Below are 23,586 nucleotides of genomic sequence, written 5' to 3'. Positions count from 1 at the left end.
TGGCTTTTTGAGATAGATACATGAATCGCATTATGAAGATTTATTTGTGGCTCATACAGGGAAGTAATTAACAATAAATTGTTGATGGATACTTATATCTTCATGTTAGCTTTTCTCGACTAGTGGTTGAGGAACAGTCAATAACTCGAATTTAGGTTTATATCGAATATTGAAAGACAAACTTATATGAAAGAAAAAAGAAAGAAGGGGAGGTTAAGGAATGGTTGTGTCGACTCAAGAGTGAGATTGGTCAAACTTGGAAGTTTGACCTTGTTTCGACCTTTGCAGGTTCGAAGCCCAACTTGCCTACTTTTTTAAAATTGGGCCTAACAGACACTGCTAGTCTGCTGCTATCAAGTAGGCTATATAGCCCAAGCCCAATCTTGGCTTCCAGCCCACAAGACTGAATAAAACTACTTTTTAGAATTGGGCCTATGCACCCCTAAGTTCACGAGCCCAAGCCCAATCACCTCTTCCAAACTCCCGGGGCTGAAAGCGAAGAGGGCACAGACGGTCGACTTGCTACTGGCAATGAAATTCACAGACTCTCCGGTCATAGAGCTGCCAATTAACGGCGCCGTACTCTCTCTACAGCAAGATAATGGCTCTATGCACGTCGGCACCTCCGTCTGGCCCTGCTCTCTCGTCCTTGCCAAATTCGCGGAACGTTGGGCCAATAAGAACGATAGCAGCAATCCCTACTCGCGTCTGCTCGATTTTTCCACTCGCCGCCGAGCGGTGGAGCTAGGAACTGGGTGCGGAGTCGCAGGAATGGCGTTCCACCTCCTTGGGCTTACTGACCTCGTCCTCACCGACATTGCCCCTGTCATGCCTGCGCTCAAGCATAACCTCAAGCGCAACAAGCAAACCCTAGGCAAGAACTTGAAGAGTGCCATCCTTTACTGGAACAATCAGGACCAAATCAAGGCCCTAAATCCTCCATTCGACGTGGTGATCGCGACTGATGTGGTTTATATTGAGGAGTCGGTGGGGCAACTTTTGAATGCCATGGAGGCACTGGTCGCCGACGATGGGGTTGTGCTGTTGGGATACCAGATAAGGTCTCCGGAGGCTGATAAGTTGTTCTGGGAGTTGTGTGACAAGGCTTTCCTCATAGAGAAGCTGCCACACGACCATTTGCATCCGGATTATGCCTACGAGGAGACTGACGTCTATATATTGCGGAAGAAGAAGAAGAACCTAGGCCACAATGTTGGTAATTTTTCTGCTTAAGTTGAATTTATTGTGGTTGTGATAGGAATTAGATTTAATTTGGCTTGAATATATTAGGTGCAATGGCAGGCAGTATGGCACTGTTGGGTGATTGCTTGGGATAAATGTTGTTTCTTTCATTGTAAAAGATGATATGGTGAATGAATTACCATAAAAATGAGATCTTTTGTGCTTTTATAATCGCTAATACTTTGTGTTGGACTGTAGTTGGTGACTTGGTGTAGTTGTCATTTGCGAGAAATCTCAACGTTTGTCCTAAAATTGGTGTGGTCATTTAAGTTTTTGAATGTTTCATTAAATTGATTGAACCTATATTCAAGTCATGGAGATAGATATTTATCGTCCGAGAGATGTTTTATTGGAGCCTTCTATCTGGAGTGGCTAAATCCTTCACAAGCTTCAGGTCTTTAAAAGTGAGCCACCATTACCAAGAAGACTTGTGTATACTCTCAAATCCAAATTACCCAATACATGGTGTATGAACTAGTAGTGACAGAAGCGTTCTACCAATGAAGCTTGAAAGATCATTTACAGTCGATCATGATCAATGTTCGTAGCTCGCATCCAGGGCAAACAGAAAAATCATACAATTCTTCCACTGGAAACACCAGAGTTTCCCCTTCTTCAGTCTACTGTGGCAGGTGAGCTCAAGCTTGCACGATGGTCGTGGGGTGCCAACACAGAGGGGGAGGGTCTGCAGCAGATGAGTGAGACAAAAAAAGGAGCTTTTGTTAAGTCTTATCCAGTTCATGTCTTACTACCCAACTTCGTTTTCAAGCCTTGACGTCTGTGCTACTGCATTATCTAGCTTCCGCTGGATGGTCTTGAGCTAACCCTCTACCGTCTCCTTTGTTTGCTCCTGTTTTGGTACCAAACTGCAGCCTACCTTGGGGGCAGGTCTAGAGTCTTGTACAGGTCAAGCTTGTGCTCTGCTTGGAGCCTCTGGTTGGCATTTAAGCTTCGTCTCCAAGAGCATAACCTGAATCTGACTGGGTTTAGGATAGCTGTGATTTTTGTTTTGATTTAAGTGGAAGTCCCTTCTACGGGTTTTCTGGGCGAAGGAGATTGGTGAGCTGGCTGAACTGAACTCAAAAAATGAAATTCATCTGGATTTTGACTTCTGAGCAGAGAAGTAACTCTCATGGAAAACGTTGGAGGTCTCCTAAATTATTTTCTGATTCGCGCGTCTACATGATTCAGGAGATTACACCAAGTTTACTTTGACTGAACTGTGACAAGAGCTCATGAATAATGGTTTTGCAAGGACCTGTTTCAACTTTGAGCCTGTTTTGGTGTGCTATTATTTTCAAGTCAGCAAATTGATTGGTGGATGAGGCAAGACAAGAATGGTATGTTGCAAAGAACTTTCTGTAGAAAAGCTTTCTACATTCTCTGTGATTACATTTTGAGGAAGAGAACTATTCTTGGGTTTGGGTTTTTGTTGGCAGCACAATGTATGGTTATTCTTATCATGATCCTTCTCTCTATGTAGTCTCTCTGTACAATATGAGATCCAAATGAGAGGCAGTTTTCACTGTGATCGATCGAATTCTTGTAGTTGCATGGTCAAGACAATAGACTTGATGCTTGATCATTTGTGCGATTGATTTGGCATAGTTTATTTAGATCCACTCCTGAATTTTTACAATGAAAAGTGAAAACATAGTAACGTTACTAAATTGGGTGAAAGTGCGGAAAGATCTTCGTAATCGAGAATAATTAGGTAGGCGTGCCATTTGACAGCCCATTAAATCCAAACTCGTGAATCCGTCTGACGGGTTAGTTGGATCGAGTCTCAGTAGCAATCACTTAGAAATGGTTGTGCTAATTTAAAATCGAATTTCTTACCTCAGGTGAGATTATTTACGCCTTAAGTCGGTAGATATAATCAATTAGACTATCATCAAGGGACTAAAAGGGGATTCCTACGCTCAGTAAACAAAAGCCTAAATATAAACCAGATAATAGAACGAGAATAAAAGAACATAGTATCAAGTGTGTTAGAATAATCTTTGTACAGTCGGTCTGTTAACATGAAAGGGGCTCATGTGAAACTTACAAGTTACATCTTCTGACACTGCACAAAGTAGATGCATTACAAAGTAACAGAAGTTATTGTAAGTATATATATGCATCTCTTTAATTAGTATACAGTTGTAACCTTAGAAGAATCTTGGTTTCTTAGCATTAATTAATCCAAGAAACCTTATTCCTTCCAACCTTTTTTTGGCTCTCCTAAAGGCTAGAACAAGTAAGAACATTAATTTATTCCTCCAATGCAATCTGCTTCTTCTTCAAGGAATAAAAGAAGATCCATCATGGACACCAAAATTTGGCATTAGTTGAGAACTTGATCTGTTGGACCCACCTTGATCAAAGGATAAAAATGAAGGATTATAGTACGTCTGATTATGATGATCAACGATCCCTCCATCTTTAAAATGATGATGATGATGATGATGAGAGCTCTGACCCTTGCTACATTGTCTAGGCTGTGTTTGGTAGAAAACTTTTGAGACCACAATCTCTCCATCTCTCTCTTCCTCATTATTGCCAAGATGGTATTGGTGCATCACCCAATTTGTTTTCTCAGGCTTCCTTTGCTTGCCATAGTTGGTGTAGAGAACAAGTATTTTCTTGTATCCTTTGATTTTGCCACCAAAGTAAACTGGCCTAGTCTTGCCTGTTTTGTGCCACCGCGTCTCGCCGCCCTCGGCCTCTGTGTGCACCTTCCTTCTCTTTCTGGTTCCTGTTGTGTATGCCTTTGATGGCCTGTGAAAGAAGTGACGAACTAGCCCATCTTTGCTAACCCCTATAAGAAAAAAAAAATATGTATATATAGTGGAACACATTATTGTAACTGTTACATAACATATTAACATGTCGTTCCTACAGTCTCACAAATCCCAATATTTTTTGTCTCAGCTATCCCGAATGTGGAGATGGACGCACACGATTTTATATGGATTATGTAGGGCTCACGATTTCACATGGATTATGTGCGTCCATCTCATTATTTGGGATAACTGAAACAAAAAGCAATAGATACTACTAGTATTTTCGAAATATGTTTGTAATATGGGAAACTTATTGAAACATTGACCTGGCAATTTCTCTGGATGGGTGTAGCAAATCCCATTCTCTCCTTCAAGTGTTGGTATGAACTCATCAATCAGAGGGTGAACCTTACGAGTATCACCCCTCACCTTCCCTTCCAAATGTTCTAGAATCTCTTGATCTGTCGGATCGAACTTCACTCCGGCCGGCAGCCCTGGCAAATCATGAAGTCCAGCCTAACAACACACACACATGCATACATACATTAATTCATAAATGAATCAAGATCCTCAATAGAAACAAACATAACATGTAGATTACCTGGTCTTGGCATTTGATTTGAAAACCACATGAAGGACAAGTTCTGCATAGACTCTCACCCTCCTTGTGTCTTTGAGCAATAAGAACATTACTATTGTCATTATTATGATTGGAAGTTGCAGGTGGAGGTGAGGATCGTTGCCTACTCTCGATTGTCTGAACATCATTGCGGTCATTGCACCAAGTCATGATCTTCTGGGTTGCTTCTCTTATGCTGCATTTCCTAATAAACAACAGTAGTTGTAGTAGTAGTACACATGATAAGAGAACAAAGGAGGGAGAAAAAGCTGTTGATTCAAAGTAGAAAACAAAGAAACAAATTAAAGCAAACTTGCACGATATTATTGTCTCCAAGAAGCCCAACTTTGATCTCTTGTATAGGTTGGTAAGGGAATTAATTAAGTTCTTCTCATCACTTTTTAGTCCTTTATTTCCATGATTGAACCCTAGTACTTTCAGAGAGAAAGATCAGCCATACCTGAAAAATATATATTATTGAGTACTGAAAATACAGTAAAAAGGGTTTGCTTGGATCTCAAGTTTGGTTTTGTGGAAAACTTGTAGGAGAATAGATGTTGTTTTCATGTATTTTTGTCTAAAAAGGTAGTTTTGAGATTTGTCTTGAGATTAGTTTAAGAAAACTTAAGTGTAAAAGAAACAACAAAAAAGTTTAATAACGAAGGTTGAGTGGAGATGGGGCAATTGGTTAATGGAGTTTTGGAAGTTGGAACTGTTTCACCGCCCTTACAGAATTAGAGAGGTTGTTGGTGCTGTCACCCTAGAGTGTATATAAAGCTATACATATATACAACCACAAGAATACACACACACACGCATATATATATATATATATATATATTAACAGCCAACTATATATGTGCAAATTCTTGTTCTTCTTGACTAACAATGTGTATCATGGATGCATGCATAATTTACAACATTTTTCTAAACTTGGATTGTCAAATCCGCACGCACAAAATTTTTTCATTTGATGACAGAATAAGTTGCATCAAAACCCTGTTTGTAACAACATGGGTATTACTCCAAATGAGAATCGAACTCAGGACTTTACGAGTTCATACGATTTGCCTATACAAAAATTCACCACTAGGCTATTACCAAACAATGTACTAAAGCTCAGAAGCTAAATGCTATGAGACATCTTTGTCTGCCTCCACATAAAGATTAAAAAAGATGAAAAGAAATAAGAATCACACCATGAATTTCTTCTAATTTCTTGTTAAAATACCCTAGGCCTTGTTCATAATTCATCACCTAATATCCAAAATGGGATGGGCTGGTGGCAATGTGATCCTAAAAGTTAGGTCTGTGGGCTTCCATCAATTCAGCTGAGTCCAGTGTTACTTAATACAGTGTATTCAATGGCCTACTTCAAGGATCATCACCATGTATATATATTACCTTCTAAAAATGATGAATAAACCTTCTAACCAACATTGCACATAAATTGCTTTTAGATTTCGTAGGTGTAACCAACCAAGCTGAGTGTTGATACTTTGAATGTGAGACAAAAGTATGATCTAATTAAAAACCCTATTTTAGTCAATTTTAGGTAGCTATTCTGTCATGTTCCATATGAGAGATGAAGCACCAAATTCATCAAATGTGCTGTGGGGTGTTTCATTCTCAGACAAAACAAAATATAGTGGGAGCGATACATTTGTAGCTACGCACTGAGATTTGACTCAACTTGCACTGGGGGATCAAGTAGGAAACTTATATACGCACAAACCTAACATCCCAAGTTTAAATCCTTCCGGATGTTTAAAGGGCAAGCTTATATGATGTTTTCAGTTAGAGTAAAAAAAAAGGGTTTGCATGTTACAATTCACCTAACGAGAGAGGAACAACTAACTACAACAGTAACACTAACAGCTACAACACTATTTTAAAAAAAATCTTAATGTGTGACTTAACTGTAGATATGCTTTTCAAACTATGCATATACAAATCTCCCCATCAAACAAATTGCTCATTTGCTCTCCCATTCCTTTTGCCCCATGTAATCAGATACAATGAAAATGAGATTTCAGTACATAGTCACTACCATCTCAAACATTACTTCCAGCTGATTCATCCCTCCTCGTAGTAATATGGGGAGAGCTCACCATCTCTTTTGCCTGTTTTCAACTCCTCCTCTGCACCTGCTTCTAGCAACATTTTCACAACCCTTCGCATTCTGGATATCTTCTCACAATTTGATCAAGACTAAGGTCAACCTTTTTAAGATTCACAGGAGCAGGAAAAGGTGATCTTTGTCTGGTTATTATTGAGTCTGAAGAAGAAAACCGACCTTATTAATCTATGACCTTCAACATGCTGCACACCCATCACTTTATAAAAGGGCACAGTAATACCAACCAAAGCTTACAAATGAGAAATTGTGAAAATCATAATGTTACTCAACTTGAAATGCTTCGACTGAATGGGAAGGAAAGAAACCAGCCCAAGATGCCTCGTTCTATCTCATATATTCACAGATTTAATCCTTTTTTAAGGAGGTGATACCTCTATTCAAGGTCCCAAGAGCTTCTTGATTCCAGCCTTCTGCTCCGCACTCAGCCTAAATGGGAAGTTGATGTTGAATTTGATCCTCAGATTTCCTTTCTTTGTTGGGTCTTTCTGGATTGGCATCCCTTCCCTTGCAACAACCTCCTCATAGTTTGGATGAATCACATTGTTGATTTGAATGGTTAAATTCCTGCCATCCAAAGTAGTAAGATGGACGGTGTAGCCTGTCAACGCTTCAGCTAAGGAAATCTTCAGCGTAACCACCAGATCATTCCCATCTCGAGTGAATGTGCTGTGGGGTTTTTCTTCGATGATGAAGACGAGATCTGCTGGGGTAACATTCAGCTGCTCATTACCTTTCTCTGGGAAAGTTATTTTCGTACCTTTCTTCCAGCCAGGCTTTACTTCAATGGTCAAAATTTCCTCCACTGGCATGGTCTTCCTGCACACACCAATACCAAAAAATATCAGTAAGCCATCAATCTTGTTTCTATATCATGAAAAGAATGGCCTTAACTGCAAATGACATGATTACAGACATGATATACCACACTTCTTTTTTTTGAATGTAACATGATTAGTATCCATAAGCTCACCATTGCAGTATCCCCGAGTTCTGAGGGAAGCAACACAGAAACAGAAAAGTAGGATACCTACAAGTCGGACAGTGATTTCTAACAGCTCAAGAAAAGAATCTTTTGTCTCAACATAGTCCTAATGTTGATGCTACTACATAGAAACAAATCAAACTCGCATCAAATGAAGGATATGCACAATACTCTACTGAAGAAAGGGTAAACACCCCCTGCACAAGGCTCCCACAATGGGCGGGAACAGGGACATGTAAAATGTACGCAAACCTTGCCCCACATAACATGCAGAGAGGCTATTTCCAGGAATTGAGTTTATGACCTCTAGGTGGCACCCCTGTAACTCTACTACTAAGCCATAAGTTCGCCTATATAAAATATACTGAAACAACCTTCAAAATCCATGGGTGATCCAAGCCAGAGAAAAACATCTCCAAAGGAAAAATGCTTTAAAAGAAAAAGTCATTAATAAGACTTGATATATAAACTTTTGGAATCTTAAAGTTCAGAAATTGACAGGTTCACAGAATCACATTGATGACTGTAAACATAAGGTAAAAAGCGGCATCAATATTTCTTAATAAAATCAGTTCAAACTGAGCCGCCACATATGAATTGTAAAGGCAAAAAAAACTACTTCCAAGAGAAGAAAATGAACTAATCTAAACTTGTGTCACTAATGATGATTGCAAGTGCGTATGATAATATACCCTCCATGTCGGAACTTATAGTCTACCCTGTGGACGAATTCCTGCCAAAAATAGCTCTCTTAAACCTATGAATCTTCAAAATCGTATCACCATACCAATCTACCTTCATTATGCTAATGCCCAATCATAAATGCACTGACTAATACAACGACTAATGCACGAAAAAGGGTCCACATTTAATGAAATACTCGAAAAAACCATTTGCCAACTGATTCCGTTATACTGATGAAAATCGCAACCATACTTCATGAGGATCCAGAAAAACAAAAGGAGAACCATTCCAATCAAAAAAAAAACACACAAAATGTAACGTCTTGCAGGCTTTACATAATTCGAGTAGATCAAGAGCATCGACATTAATTAGTCAATATCATATACAAAACAGACTATACTCCAGATCATAAAAGCAATGATTAATTACTGCAACAGAAATATAACTTCCACGATTCACACATTCTATCAATATCTATATAGAACAGACACACTTTAGCCAATCTAAAATACTATATAGCAAGTTAAATCCTTGAAACAAAGGCCTAAACAACTAGTTTGATCAAGTATCAAATACTTATTTGTCATATTCTCAAACCATATAGAAAATACTGTTAGCTCAGGAATACTTACCCACTTGCATCAAGTATCTCTCTAGATATCTTCATCCTCTTGGTAGTTCCCTTATAAAGCTCTTCGAGTGTACAAGGCAACCTGTTCTCAATTGGAGGCGCTTTCCGCGAAGCACCTCCTCCACCACCTACACCTCCTCCTCCCCCAAAGGATTCAAATATATCATCCCCGAATATTCCACTTGAAAACCTCGTCCCTCTCATTCCACCACCACCTCCCATGCCTCCAAATGGGCTTGAAACCCCGAAAAACTCTGCGAAAATGTCATCCGGGTTTCGTGTACTGAATCTAAAAGTCGTGGGTCCATCACCAGTGGAGAAATATGATGCACCTCCTCCCGGACCACTGGCACCCGGAGGCGGCACACCGCCTTTCAAACCCTCTTCACCATACTGATCATACACTGCTCTTTTCTGTGAATCACTGAGAACCTGCACAAATTCAATCAAAACCCAGTACACCGAATTCATTTATTGCATCACAGAACATGACAGAAAGCTTAATCAAGATACCCAATTGATTATACTGAAAGATTAATCAAAACTTACATCATAGGCTTCAGATATTTGCTTGAACTTGGCTTCAGCCTCCTTCTTGTTATTGGGATTCTTATCAGGATGCCATTTCATTGCAAGCTTTCTGTAAGCCTTCTTCAAGTCATCATCTTTCGCATTCCTATCAACCCCCAATATCTTGTAATAGTCCACTCCCATGCCTCCTACTTCTTCTCTCTTTCTCTTCTTCACCTTGACCGAAACAATCTCGAAAAAAAATGCTTGATTGCTTGGTTTAGCAGTATCTCTGTTTCAGAGTCTTCTGGTGTTGGAGTTTTAAGGAAGATTTATATGGCAAATTCTATTACCAGCGTTAGGTGACGGTCGCGGGTAACGTCAGAAGCGGTAGTAATGTAGTTAGTTCTGGAACCTTCTACAGGTTTCTCAATTCATCACAAAACCAAATACTAGTTGTGGGACCCGATGAACGTGCGTCCATGATGTCATGAATCTACCCACTTATCTGCAGTGACCGCCCTATATGGGCCGAGTGTTGGTCTAATAATAATGATTTTGTGTGATGAAGGAAGCCCACGAAGCCCAATTACTACCGTGGGTTATCTCCAATGGACCGCCATAAATGGGCCGGGATTAGGTCTAATATAGATTCTCAATGACGATCCATTTATTTGCAGCCCAAAGACTTCCGGGCCGAGTGTAGCCCACGAGCAACACCATTCAAGGATATTAATTAAAGGGACTTTTGGAGGCCGGTACACTAGATTATACTTAATTGTAAAAAAGTATAATCACTAAAACATCCTTTTAAAAAAGTACACTGGGATCATCTTTTACCAAAATAACCTCAAATTTGATTTTCTCTCTCCACGAATTGTGATACAATAGTGATACTTTTAAATAGAAGATTCAATTTAGTATTCAATTTATATATTTTGCTCATAAAATGATGATATAAATGTTAGAATGTAAATTTGATTGCATTATATGCCTTTCTAGTTCAATTATATCATTTTAGTGGATTTTTGGTGTTGGTGATACTATAGTGATACATCTCTGCAGCTGTAAATATTTTTCCAAAACGAGCCAGAGATGTACAAACCAAGAAAAGAAAAGTAATTAGGAAGAAGAAGTATGCATATTGGTTCAATTGTATCATTTTAATGAATTTTTGGTGTTCGTGATACTATAGTGATACATCTCTGCACTTGTAAATGTTTTTCCAAAACGAACAAGAGAGGTAACCAAGAAAAGAAGATCAAGAAAGGAAAAGTAATTAGGAAGATGAAGTATGCATACTAGTTTCATTGTATCATTTTAGTGGTTTTTTGGTGTTGGTGATACTATGGTGATACTATAGTGATACATCTCTGCAAAAAACGAACCAGCGTCCAGATCTGCAAAAAAACAAAGCACAGCCCAGATTGAACAACGAAGCATAGTCCAGATCTATCAAAAACAAGGCAGAGCAACTCGACGCAGTCAAGATTGAGCAACGACGAAGAAGGTGATGAAGAGAGAAGAAACTCGACCAAAAACGGAGAAGAAGGCAACAAAGAACAAATTCAGATCGAGGAGAAGAAGAAAAAGAAGAAGAAGGAGAGAAAGAAGGAGATAACTTTTAGTAGAGAAGAAGGAGAGAAAGAGATGACACACTAGAGTTGGATAGTTGGAGGGAGAAGAAGAAGAAGAAGAAGGAGGAGCAGGGTATTGTAGGTATAAACTAAAAAATATCTTAAGTCAGATGACCAAATTACCCTTAAATTGTACTTTTTTACAATTTTAAAAATGTTCATGACCTTTTTACAATTAAGTTGTATAAAGTGCTATTACTGCCAATTGTCCGTTAATTGTTAATTCAATGTCACCATATAATCTATCTACCGCTCTTCCTCTTCAAATTTGAAATGAAATGTCACTCAAATGTAGAAGAAAAGTTTCACAGTGAGTAATTAATCATGAACAAATATTAGCTATTCATTTGTTTGAAATTCAACAACAGATTAATGTTTCTTTCGGGGTTTATTTCCTATTTAATTATTTGGAGAAAGAGGTTCGACCCAATCTATTTATAGACAAATGGTTCGTTTTGATATTAAGACCCGTACGATTTTGGACCCTCTACAATTTAAAAGAGTTTAGCTCAAACCTCCAAACTTATAAACGACAAGATTAGCACTCAGCAATATGGGAGATTGTATATTCCTGTGACTTTACAGAGTTGGATTACAGAGATACATGGTAAACTCAGAACTCCAAATACAAAAAAAGATGGAAAAAATGGCAATTGCAATCACAATTCACAAGTTATTGGGGTCTCAGATAAACTATTTGGCGAGCCCAAATCATCAGAATCTCCATTTACTGCATTCCAAATATGAGGCCAAGAACGGCAAAGTCCATCACTTGTTCAAGAACTAATTATATAGCAGAAGAAAGTTCCATAGTTCTAAATCCCCAACAGACGAGGGATATCAATCCTTAAACACTAACAAGGGATCATATCTGTGAACCATCTAATTACTCTTATAGGCAGCTTCACCAGACCCACAGCGAAATTTGCAATCGAAACACAACAAATGCAGCAGGGGCACAAACAGCTCAGCACCGTTCTGCATTCATACACAAGAACCAGAGGGGAAAAAAAGGATTTAGACCTCAAAACCCACTAATCTGATTTCATTAAAGAACTTTTCTTTACTATTTAATCTGATTTCAAAAGGAAAAGGAGAGAAATCGAAGACTCACCCAAGAAGCCAAAGGACAGCACCAACAAGAGAGAGAACCAGAGCAACCAAGGCAAAGGGCAGGCCTATCAAGAACCCTAATGGCCTGCAATCTTCCATTCTCTCTGTTCTTCTTCTTCTTCTTCTTCAATTTCTGAACTTTTTTTGGGTTTTTTTTTGTAAACCAAGTGTAGAGTAATCAAATAATAATATGTTTGCTAATGGGGAATTTACCGGGGGGCGAGGATAAGTTTATAACTACCATCACATCTGTTTCTTCCCATTGACAATATTGCCCCTCCAAAACTACCGAAATCATTAGGAAATTAATGGGTGTTTTGGGTCATTAAAATACATAAGAATCTTCCTCTTTATTTCATGTCACAATTCATGGTTGAGCTTCAATTAGGCGTGCGAAGGCCACTCTGTTTTCCATTGACAAAGACAAGTATGAACATATGAGACTTTGGATTGGGTTGTCTTTATATCAATGAGCCCAGATTTGGTTCCATTTAGAACCCAAATAGGTGGAAAGGCAAAGGATAACTTTTGATTGGAATACGAATCAACTTTACATCTGTGGGGTGCAGATTTTGTTCAATTTGATGCACAGACAGCTTGCCATTCTTTGTCTAAGCAAGCTTGATTTAGCATTCTAAAAGTAATAAATAATAAACCAAGTAAAAGTAAACCAATGGGGTAGTAGCTCAATTAACGAGAGTTGCTTTTTTTTAAACCGAGTTTGGAGATTCGTTATAGGAATGGACTATGGCCGTTAGTTCGCACGCATAGAAAATTTTCATCTAATGATATAGTAAATTGTATCAAAACCAACATGTAATCACAAAAGTATTTATTCTTTCAATGAGAATCAAACTGAGAACCTTATGAATTATTACCGTTTGGCTTAAAAGAGATTCACCATGGATAAATATTGAAATAATTGTGAAACAAACGTCACGTTGAGAACATTTTTAGCCTAGATTGATATAAAAAGAAAGTTCAAAATAATTCTAAAAGCAATGCATACATTAAAATAGTCACAAAGAGACAAATTAGAAACACAGATCTGTTTCATTTGTTACTAATTTACTCAAATCAAATCAGGGTCAACATCAGAACAGTTGCAGCGGAATGTGAGAAAGAGAAAGACTTCCTAAAAGTTCATATACTCTCTCTCTCTCTCCCTATATATATATAGATATTGAAACTAAGTGGAATGAAGTGTATGCATTCTCTGCCTCTCTCTTAGTTGATCAATCCAAGCTGCAGCTACAAGTAATTAATCATGGAGTTGGCAAATGAGTTCTACTCATGCATTTGGTTGAGCTTGATGTTCATTTTTGGTGCCTTTGCTTCTCTCTCGATGTCTCGGTGTATGAAAAGTGGTTCATATGAAGGCTTCGTGCACAGACTCTGTATTACAGTTTGTATTCTCTGGTTTTTACTCAATTTTCTACCTTGGTTGATGTCTGATCAACAACAACTTGCGCTGGCCTCAGATGCCAGAAACAAATTTGTATTTGTATATGTAAGTTAATGAATGAGAAAACAGACTCTTCAGTTTCGCTCTTTAATATGTTGAAATCCTTAGCCCAAACACATTAAGATATGGTCCATTTTGGACCACGAGCCCACACATATTTGTTTTTCATGGATCATCGAACATTGGTACTTATGTCCAAAAAACACGTCTTGTGAGAGGATTTAGACTTTACTTATAAACCACTCGGCTGAGTTATATAAGACCGGACAATGTGTTTTAAAAACAGAAATAATTGAAACAACAACTCTCAAACAATAAAACAGTAAACAAAAGAGTTCACAACAACAACTGGAAATAACCATAGAAGAATACAAGACCATTAAAAATATGTCATGTTCAAATGATCGGAAAGTCCATTAAAATAATGATGATCCAGTAGCAAAGGAAAACATAACATGTAGAACAAATAATACTATATGACTAGTGTTAACTGTTATGACTTGTATCATGTATCCCACGTCGGTTAGGTGTAAGTCATCAATGTGTTTATAAGTAACTATACAATCTCTCAAAGAAGAAGACCCTTTTTAAGGATAAAATCGTGTTGGCTTTAGGTCTAGAACGAACAATGCCACTTCAAATGGGTTGGGTTGGATTTATGCGATTTATAACATGTAGTTGTTAGATCACAATTTAGTGTCAAATGAGCACTTAAACTTGGCTTGTCCTGTTTCAAGTCACATATTTTGAATATATATATATATATATATATATATATATATCTCCAAATAATATTCTCATGTGATCGATGCCTTCTAGAATCAGAACTAACTTCATGAAATTTTCCACTCTTATGTTCTCTTTCTAGACCAATATAGTTTCTCTCTCTCTCTCTCTCTCTCTCTCGGTCTCTGTTTTTCTATTTTCAACGCGTTTTCACTTCTCAAGAGAGTCAAATCATTCGTTTTCTTTGTACAAAACATGAGCCCTTACCGTCTCCAATGGATCAGAGTTTGCTTTGCTCCCTTGGTTAATTCCATATAGTTGAACCCAAGTTCTACGTTGAGAGCTCTTTCAGTTGGATTGAGCCGAAGAGATTGACCCAGTCGAACAATTCTCTAACCGCGTACATGAATAGACATAAAGAGACTAATTAGAAGCATAGATGTTTTAATTTCCTCTGTTAATATTTTAATCAATATAAGGTCAACTTCAGAACTATTGCTGAATAATATTGGCACTAAGAAAGCGAAAGACATCGCATTTCCATTGGAGAAATCTCTCTCCCTCCCTCTCTCTCTCTCTCTCTATATATATATATATATATATATATATATATCCAGATTGTGTGGAGTACTGAAGTATGTTTTCTGCTCTCTGTTTCAGTTCTTAAATCCAAGCTACCAGCAATTACAAGTAATCATCAATGGTGATGGAGAGCATTTGGTTGACATTGATGTTCACGTTGGGAGGACTTGCTTCTTTTGCCATGTCTGGGTTTGCAGAAACTGATTTGTATGAAAGCTTTACGCACATATTGTGCATTGCAGTTTGTATTTTGTGGGTTTTAATGGAGGTTCTTCCTTGGTTGATGTCTCAACAACAACTTGTGCAGGCCTCAGATGCCACCAACAAGTTTGTATTTGTATATGTAAGTAGTCAGTGATTGTTCATTTCAAAGTGTACATATCGTCTTTGGTGATTTGTAGTCAAATCTCTTCTTTGCTTCATGTCTCAGCAAGAACTTTGAGCTGTCTTACGGAAACCAGTGTTCAAATGTTGAGATAACACACAAGATTTTATATGGAGCATGTGGGACCACGATCTCACGTAGATCATGTGTATGTGTGTTCATCTCAACATTTCCAATAACTGGGATAAAAAACACCTAAATTCTTAACATTTTTTACGGAACTTTTGCAAGGACTCCTGTATTTAAGGACTCTCTTTTTTTTTTTTTTTGAATATATTGATTATGGGCTCATATTTGAGACGACAAGCTAGTGAACAAAATTTGGGCTTCAGTTAAACTAGGCCCAGCCCATACCAGTCCCCATCCTCATGTCCGGAAGCCCAATTAATTTCCAGTCAATATGCTTACATGATGGAGAAAAACATTCTGAAAGAGAGTTGAATCAGGAATCAACGCTTTAGGCGATTGGGCACGAAACTGGCGTCCGCACCAGTGTGTATAATAATTGTACGAAATCCCATTGACATAGCAGATTTCCAATTCGCAATAATTATATTGTAATTTCAATGTGCATAATGCAATCATATTGAAATTGGAATCGGCCCAAACGGATAATCGGCCCATTAAGAGTGACTCGAGGTTCTTCCAAACCTTTGTAGCCAAGTCAAGATCTTGGAGACATTAGTCTTCACTTTCACAATGCCAAAATATTTGTGAATTAGTTACACTTTTTTTAAGGTAGAATCTACCCGGTTGCTCATCGGACAAATGATTGATAAATTTTGAGCCACATAGAAGATCCTGCAACCCCCATTAGTTACATTTTTTTTGTACATGGAATCCACTCAGCCACTCCCCGGACAACTAACTAATAAACCGCAGGCCACATAGAAGACTCACCAGACAACTGACTGATAAACCTTAGGTCACATGGAGGATCCCACAAATATTGTAGGGTGACATTCACACATGCGGAGTTGAGTAAGGACTTATCTCACAAATTGTGATAATTGAAATATCCATGAGACTTTTAACTCACGACCTCCCGTTTATACAAAGAGTTATCGCAATCAAGTTTACCATCTCAACCAATTAGTTACACATGCTTGAGCGTTAGAATGCAATAGTAATTTTGGCCAATCACAAATTTATCCCTTTTTCAATTTTGTAGTAACAAAGTATTGTACTTATTGGTTCACAATGTAATATATAATGTGAAATCTATAATTCAAAAGAAAATGCATAAAAAAGTAACCACACACGTGCTAAAATAACTATTGAGATCTTTCCCACAACCATCAAAATAAACACTAATGTCATTTTTATAAATGTTAAAAGACATGCATGCAAGTAAAAGTAATAAAGGATAATATAAACTCAAAATTTAATGAAGTCATTTAACATTAATTCATGCACTAGAATTTTAATTTTTTTTTTCATTTCTCAAAAAATATGAAATTGTAAAGATAATATATTTTATTTTATATAAAAGCATGAAAAAAATTATTAAGATTCTCTGGTTTGTTTTCTTTTATTCATTTTTAGAAAAAAAAAGGAGAAAACGTTTATTTTTTATTTTATTTTTTCTAGTAATTTTAGTTACTTTTACTATGTTTTATTTGTTTTTATATTTTTATTTTTTCCCAAATACTTCCTATATAATCAAGCTCTCCCATTCCCATCGCTCTCTCTTCGTTCTCGTCGTCTCTCTCTTTCTCTCTCTCTCTCTGTGTTTCTTCCACATCTGCGGAGAGAAGAGAAAGTTCAACTCGCTCACGAATCCCTCACTCAGTATACCACGCCGACCTACGCAATCGCCGCCGAAACAGAGCCATTCATCATGCCTGCGCACAAGCGGCCTCTGCCTCCAGACAATCCAAGCAATGGAGACCCCGTACAAGAAAACCACCACCAGCATAGCAAGCAAGAACAACCTGAAGATCCAGAACTTGAAGAGAAGCCGCAGGAAAGGGAAGTAGAAGAAGAAGAGGAGGAGGGAGAGGCAGACCGAGTGGAAGAGCTTGAAGAAGAAGGAGCAGGTGACCTGTCTTTTCTCTCCCTTTCTGAACTTTTTCTTCTTCTTTTGGTCTTCTCTGTGTGTGTATTTGTGTATATTTTCCATGTATGCGTGTATATACTGGTGTTTGGTAGAATTTACGTGTTAATGGTTGTTCAACGTGGAATTGATTTCGTTTCGAATGTTATTTCACTCTCAATTTTACTGATTTTTCATCGTATTCTCAGAGTCTGAAGCTGAGGGTGAATCTTCCAGTTCCGAAGAAAAACCAGAGTAATCTCTCTTTCTCTCAGTCGCTTGCTTGGTTGCGTACGTGTATATACATGTGCGTGTGCGAAATATGGTAAAAGTTTCGTCTTTTGCCATATCGAACACGAATATGTGATTTTTTGTGTTTGATTTTACGTTTTTAATTTCGGTTGCTGCATGTTGCGATATGTGCTTACCGCTGAGGCGCTGCTTGTGGATCCTGGTCATTGTGAACTTTGCAGCTTGATCGCATGAACATTTGATGTCAATTTTTTGGTACAATTTCGATATGAATCTTAGAATTATTTTTACATAAGAGAATTTACGGTCAATTTTGCTAAAACATGGAGTCTTATTTTTATGATCACGGAGTTTTTAAAATATATTTGTATCTGAAGAGGTCTCTATTTCTCGTGCATACACTATAGTTATGTTTCTGGGTAAATGATAAATCAGTAGGGAATGAACTCAAAAGAGGGAACAAGTAAAAAACAAGAAGTAGAGAATATCCCAGAGAAGGTGATAGGCAAACTGGTCTTGTTTGGAAGGTGAACTCTTTCTTTTATTATTCTGGCATCTCCAGTTTGAATGAGATTATTGGATAAATATTATTGGCTGAGACGAGTTCTTCTGGCTGGAAGATTTCCTTTAGGAATTGCCTTATTTTGTATTACTTTCTTGCATGACTTTGTTTTTGGAGTTTAGTGTGTGAGATCAATGCTAACTGTAGGGCTAGATGGGCTTGTTTTTCTAAGCATCCCATTACTCCAAAAGAAATGACATCAAAACGAAAACCAAAAGGATTTTCTTTTTTGCTTTTCTGCAATGCAATTTCCTTTTGTGGTTTGCCAAAATTAAATTTGTTGTAAAATCCTTCATCATCTGTGCACCTTAAGTGTAACTGTGTCAATCATCTTCTTCTTGATGCAACCCCCAATATAGGTAACGTTGGTCTAGATGGCCAAATATGAATGGAACTTGATAATAAGCTATAGCAAAATCTCGTTGATAGCCTCCATAAACGAACATCAGGAAACAGTCTTCAAAAATCAGCGATGTCGTTTTAGGCACTTGAGAAGGCGGAGGATATAAGGATCCAAGAAAAGCATTAGAATCCTGTTTGAGCTGACAAGCGATTAAATATTGGTACATCCACCAACATTCCCTTGTTAAAGGAAAAACACCCCCATGATTGTTCTGTCTTTTAGTGCATGGATATTCATATTCTACAAATCTACTTTTGGTACAAAGTCCCTGCATATGGGAGACTACCTATATGCTTACATATTTTAGGATTATGGCTGAAAGGTATAGGGGTGATCTTCGGTAATAAATGCATGATTATAGTTTCATCATGTAAATTAAATATTGCAAATTTATGAATCAATGATTGCAAAAAGCATCTGAGATATTCGTCCTTGTTCTTGCAGATTTGTCTATGTGGAACTGCCAGAAATTCGTAAAGACGTACAATGTCCCATTTGTCTTGGTACTTTAACTGCTTGGAATGATTTTTTTTTTCATCTCGCCATTCCTGAATGTATGAAACATCTGTATCACTATGCACAAGTAATGAAGTTGGACATATATGCTAAATTGGGAAATGGAATAATAACCGCTGAGCATGATAAATTGATAATGCAATGACATATACAGTCTTCACATAAGCTACTGGTGCTCATGAAATAGTTTGCTTGCTATATCTTGTTCCTGAACAAATCAGTTCATGTAAATAAGTGTCTTTTGTGTTGAGGTTTCAAATCTGTGTGGATCAGGCTTATTATTGCTAGGTGAGCGCCCCCATTGGTCTTTAGCAATTTTGCTTTTTGCTAATATCCTACAAATTTCATTTTCCTCATTTTCAATCAGTAAACAACATCTTACTGGTTCTTTCTCTCATTCTTCACAACCTGTAACTGCAACATTTTCCCCTCTTTTTTCTGATGCTAGGTTGTATCAGCCTCAGCAGTTACCATTTGTTTTGTATACGTATTTGGCTATTAGCAATTGGATGATTAAATATCACATATGTTATCTTCCTCCATTGTGTGACTCTTCCGCGGGGCCTTGTGGAAGGCTTTGTTCATGCCATTACAAATACTTAATAAGCTTCATTTTGTGATCCTCATCTAAATTATTTGGTCATCTAGGCTTTGATAAACTTTAAAAAGGAAAAAAGAACCTGTGCTTCTTCTTTCTTCTCTTTGTTATTATTTTTGAAAAAGAACACATTTGGAGACTTGGCTGAAGGAGGACTCAACCTACATACTTGACTACTTTTGATACAAACCTATATTTTTAGTTTTATTTGGACTTGAAATTGTGCTTTGCTAAGAAAAATTCGTTATTGTTGTTGATTCTTCTTTCAGTGTATATATATATTGTTATGATCTCAAGTCTCCCTCTGATGCTCATTACTATTTTTCATCCTTGAATAGATGAGTTTGTAATCCTATTTTTCCCATTTAGATCAAGTATGAGGACTAGCACTCAGCAACAACTCACTGCTAGAGCTGTCCATGCCCTACATTAAGGGTCTCTAGATGGCCATGGAGGAAACTTGACACCTAAGTTCATTGTTAGGTTGCTTCCCTTCTATTTCTCATCATCGATGGTTGCTAAACATCAATTTTTCTTTTGTCTGTACAGGGATCATAAGGAAAACACGAACTGTGATGGAGTGCCTGCACCGCTTTTGCAGGGAATGCATTGACAAATCAATGCGGTTGGGGTATGTAAAGAAAGCATCATATGCACATCTTTTACTGGTTCATGCAGCATCAGCAGTTTGATGCCCTCATTCTGCCTTTGTTAGGGCTTAGTTTGTGGATAACTGTTAGATTGTACACCTATTTGAGCTCTGTAATTTAGTTTATTAATTGATTTCAGGAACAATGAGTGTCCTGCTTGCCGCACGCATTGTGCAAGCCGGCGTTCTTTGAGAGATGATCCAAATTTTGACGCCTTAATTGCAGCTTTGTATCCTGATATAGATAAATATGAGGAGCAGGTATGAGTCATTTTGCTGGATTTACTTTCTTATTAGAAACTTTTGGCTGGTACCTTTGGAGAGCGAGCACTGATTCACCTAGAATTTACTCCCAGGAATTTGCATTCCAAGAGGAGGATAAGAACCGCAATAAGCAGGTGTGTTCAAGTGCCTCATTATTTAATGTTTATAGTATTATATTCACAAAGCAGAGAGAGATTCCTGTCATGGTAATTGTTTCACAGATGCCTTCACCACTAACTACCCTCTATGTTGCATTCAAATAGGTGCATCTTGTATACCTACATTTATTTTATTTTATTGTTTGTGATGTGGTGTTCAATGGTCCGCGCAACAGATTCAAGCTTCAATTGCTGAAATATTTCAACGGCAATCAGAAGCTCTGGTTAGAAAACGCCCACTGGGTAAAGAAACAGGAGGTCCTTTGATGACGAGGCCACAACGTAGTACTCGGACTTTATTCTCAAGGAGGAGACGGAACACTAGAGGCGTTGAGCCTCAGGCCTCTGAAGACAATGAGGACGGAAATGATGATAATGGAGGAAAGGATTCATCATCTGCTGATGAGCACTCAGTCGAATTAAGGCCGCCAAGAAGGTGCAAGAGAAGGACTGCACTGCGGCCTTTCCACCCGACTTCATCAGCAATAAAACCGGATGGCGGGGGTGCTGAAAATGATTTGGTAGGGAACACGGAGAAAAGGGGGCCATCTCCTGGGCTTGTGTGGAACACAGAAATGCTCGCTTGGGGCAGAGGTGGTCTTAGAAGTAACACACGGCATGGAGTTGCTGGTGGCGGCAACAACAGAAATTCTCAAAGCACTCGCTTGTCAAAGCTCGTGGAACATATCCAGGGCGCTGAGGAAAACGATGATGAGGTCTGTTAATATGCTTTTGTAATGTTTAATAGTTATAGTTGGGCCATCCATGTACACAAACGCTCCCATGGAGTTTTCACCAAGTAATTCTTTCAAGGATTTTAATATTTCAATGAGATTCTTATCTTTTCTTTGCCCCCTGAAGCACTTCAAGCTTTCTGTGTGGTTATTGTATGTTTTAAAGTTATTTCTTTTGGCAGTTAAATGTTCATCTCATGCTTGTTTCTTTGGACAAACAAAGTATGCCAAGTTTGCAACGGCCATACCTTTGCTGTCGACCAAGCGTGTCAGTTAAACAACTATGTGATGTAAGATTTTTCTTACTCTCGCTGTTTGATTCTTCTTCGCCTTTATTTAAAATGTGTTGTGTGGAAAGGTAATATTTGAGTCGTGGTTCCATAAAAATAAAGGGTAGTACAGCAGGTGATTCTTGAGATGAGGATAATGACAAATCACCTAAGAAATTTTGCTTTAGCAAAAAACCATGACATATTCAGTTATCTGATTTTATTAGAACAATTATAGCAATCCATCGTTAGGACTTGATGACAAGCAAACATGTAACATGGTGGTAGATTTGAAGGGGTGCAACTTATATGTCACATGTTCAATTCCCTGAAACACGGGGTAAGGTCTGCTTACATCTTGTATGTTCCTGACCCAGCCCACTGCGGGTGCCTTGTGCACCGGGTGTTGCTTACCTTACCATTAGGACATGATGCTGCTTGTAATGCCCCCATATTTGCCATGACTGAATGCTTGATACTCTCATTTAGGTCAATTATATCAATCCAAACCCTGCTATTTTTCTTGCTACTGCATAGTTGTTTTTAAATGCATTCTATCGCTTGGGTTGTGTCCATGATTTGAAGTCATAGAGCTTCTTGATTCAAGTGATATGACCTGGAAATGTACTGTTTTGATATATTAAATGAATAGGAGATATTGTTCATATTTTCTCTCTAGTCTCTACTCCCTATATTCACATCGTCATCATGTTCTAAAAATGGGAAGGAGCCTTATTTTGACAGTATCTCTAGTTTGTACATTTGCTCTAGAGTTTTGTGATGTCTAACTTGTACTGAATATACCATGCACAGTATGTTACTCTCCGAACAGAGCTGCAGTCTGAAGAAGTTGAAATATTATTAAAGGGGCATCCAAGTGATGGTGAGAACCGATCCACTCCAAATCCTTCAAGCTCAATTGATGATGAGATGAAAGTTTTGGAAGATAAAGATACGCTGGCAAAGATTAAAGACAAGTGGCCATACAGTAGACATGGTTTGGTGAGTCTGCACTTGTAGCTGTAGTATTTATAAGGACATCTCTGCACAAGCTTGATTTACTTGTTGGACTTGGTGTAATGCGTCTCTAACTTATTTCGTAAAATGCAATATTATTCTCTAGTTTGTGGCCAAAGCTGTGCATCAATCCCCAAAGCCATGCCTATGAAGAGTATTAACTTTTTAGATCCCGTTCTATATTATAACTGCATTAATATGATCTACCCTTTCTCCTGTTTGATTGGTTAACAGGTTCTTATGTATCGCCAGAAAGCGAATAGTTAGACAAACTCATAGCTGATGGAAATTGAGAGCTACATGTAAATATACTCAGGATCTTGAATTGTCTTCTCCAAGCATTGATACAGGTGCCATCTTATCTTACTGAAAGTCAAAAGCAAAGTGTTGGTATAGCTTCCTTCTTCATAACCTATTTCGATATGGTGTGTTAATCTATGACTCTTGTTTCATAACTGAGGAATTCATTTCATAAGGTACTTACAAGTTAATGCTGCTTTTCTGTGGATTCATTTATTTACAAAAATGTTGCATTCTATGTAAGTTCGTTTATGAATTCATAGATTGTCTCGTTGCAATCACCGGCTAATGGTAGCTGAAAGTTAAATGTCAAAAGATACACAAGATCATGTTTTCGACTTCAGA

At 37.9% G+C, this 23,586-nt stretch overlaps 5 protein-coding genes across 6 annotated transcripts; 2 read left to right on the top strand and 3 right to left on the bottom strand.

Annotated features, from left to right (window-relative positions):
* The first annotated feature begins 485 nt into the window (after positions 1–485).
* Positions 486–1,494, top strand: LOC119981722 (protein-lysine methyltransferase C42C1.13). The gene has a single exon (XM_038824833.1). The coding sequence runs from the start codon at positions 532–534 to the stop codon at positions 1,231–1,233; it is 702 nt and encodes a 233-aa protein (XP_038680761.1). The 5' UTR covers positions 486–531; the 3' UTR covers positions 1,234–1,494.
* Positions 1,495–3,148: 1,654 nt separating this feature from the next.
* On the bottom strand, positions 3,149–5,082 carry LOC119983010 (NAC domain-containing protein 73-like). The gene is made up of 3 exons (XM_038826649.1): positions 4,612–5,082; positions 4,337–4,526; positions 3,149–4,045 (listed from the first exon to the last, which is right to left on the bottom strand). Exons 1-3 carry the CDS (start codon positions 4,798–4,800, stop codon positions 3,528–3,530), a joined length of 897 nt encoding a protein of 298 aa, XP_038682577.1. The 5' UTR covers positions 4,801–5,082; the 3' UTR covers positions 3,149–3,527.
* Positions 5,083–6,477: 1,395 nt separating this feature from the next.
* On the bottom strand, positions 6,478–9,958 carry LOC119983184 (dnaJ homolog subfamily B member 1-like). 2 transcript variants are annotated; one of them, XR_005464561.1, is made up of 4 exons: positions 9,616–9,958; positions 9,068–9,498; positions 7,040–7,585; positions 6,478–6,907 (listed from the first exon to the last, which is right to left on the bottom strand). XR_005464561.1 is itself a non-coding variant. In XM_038826889.1 (3 exons), the coding sequence occupies exons 1-3, from the start codon at positions 9,778–9,780 to the stop codon at positions 7,147–7,149; spliced, it is 1,035 nt and encodes a 344-aa protein (XP_038682817.1). In that variant the 5' UTR covers positions 9,781–9,958; the 3' UTR covers positions 6,496–7,146. The 2 variants fall into 2 exon arrangements, 1 of the variants encoding a protein (XP_038682817.1); XM_038826889.1 differs by having other exon boundaries at positions 6,496–7,585.
* A 1,797-nt stretch (positions 9,959–11,755) lies between these two features.
* LOC119981620 (signaling peptide TAXIMIN 2-like) lies at positions 11,756–12,498 on the bottom strand. The gene is made up of 2 exons (XM_038824693.1): positions 12,328–12,498; positions 11,756–12,191 (listed from the first exon to the last, which is right to left on the bottom strand). Exons 1-2 carry the CDS (start codon positions 12,423–12,425, stop codon positions 12,068–12,070), a joined length of 222 nt encoding a protein of 73 aa, XP_038680621.1. The 5' UTR covers positions 12,426–12,498; the 3' UTR covers positions 11,756–12,067.
* Positions 12,499–17,186: 4,688 nt separating this feature from the next.
* On the top strand, positions 17,187–23,584 carry LOC119982730 (putative E3 ubiquitin-protein ligase RING1a). Its single transcript, XM_038826251.1, has 10 exons — positions 17,187–17,523; positions 17,729–17,774; positions 19,181–19,239; positions 20,400–20,481; positions 20,640–20,760; positions 20,856–20,897; positions 21,098–21,637; positions 21,838–21,945; positions 22,738–22,926; positions 23,176–23,584. The coding sequence occupies exons 1-10, from the start codon at positions 17,325–17,327 to the stop codon at positions 23,206–23,208; spliced, it is 1,419 nt and encodes a 472-aa protein (XP_038682179.1). The 5' UTR covers positions 17,187–17,324; the 3' UTR covers positions 23,209–23,584.
* Positions 23,585–23,586: the final 2 nt, after the last annotated feature.

This window comes from Tripterygium wilfordii, chromosome 17 (genome assembly GCF_013401445.1).
Source record: "Tripterygium wilfordii isolate XIE 37 chromosome 17, ASM1340144v1, whole genome shotgun sequence".
In the NCBI taxonomy this organism is placed as follows: domain Eukaryota; kingdom Viridiplantae; phylum Streptophyta; class Magnoliopsida; order Celastrales; family Celastraceae; genus Tripterygium; species Tripterygium wilfordii.
The sequence above is the reverse complement of the archived record's forward strand: the minus strand, read 5'-3'. Positions and strand labels throughout refer to the sequence as shown.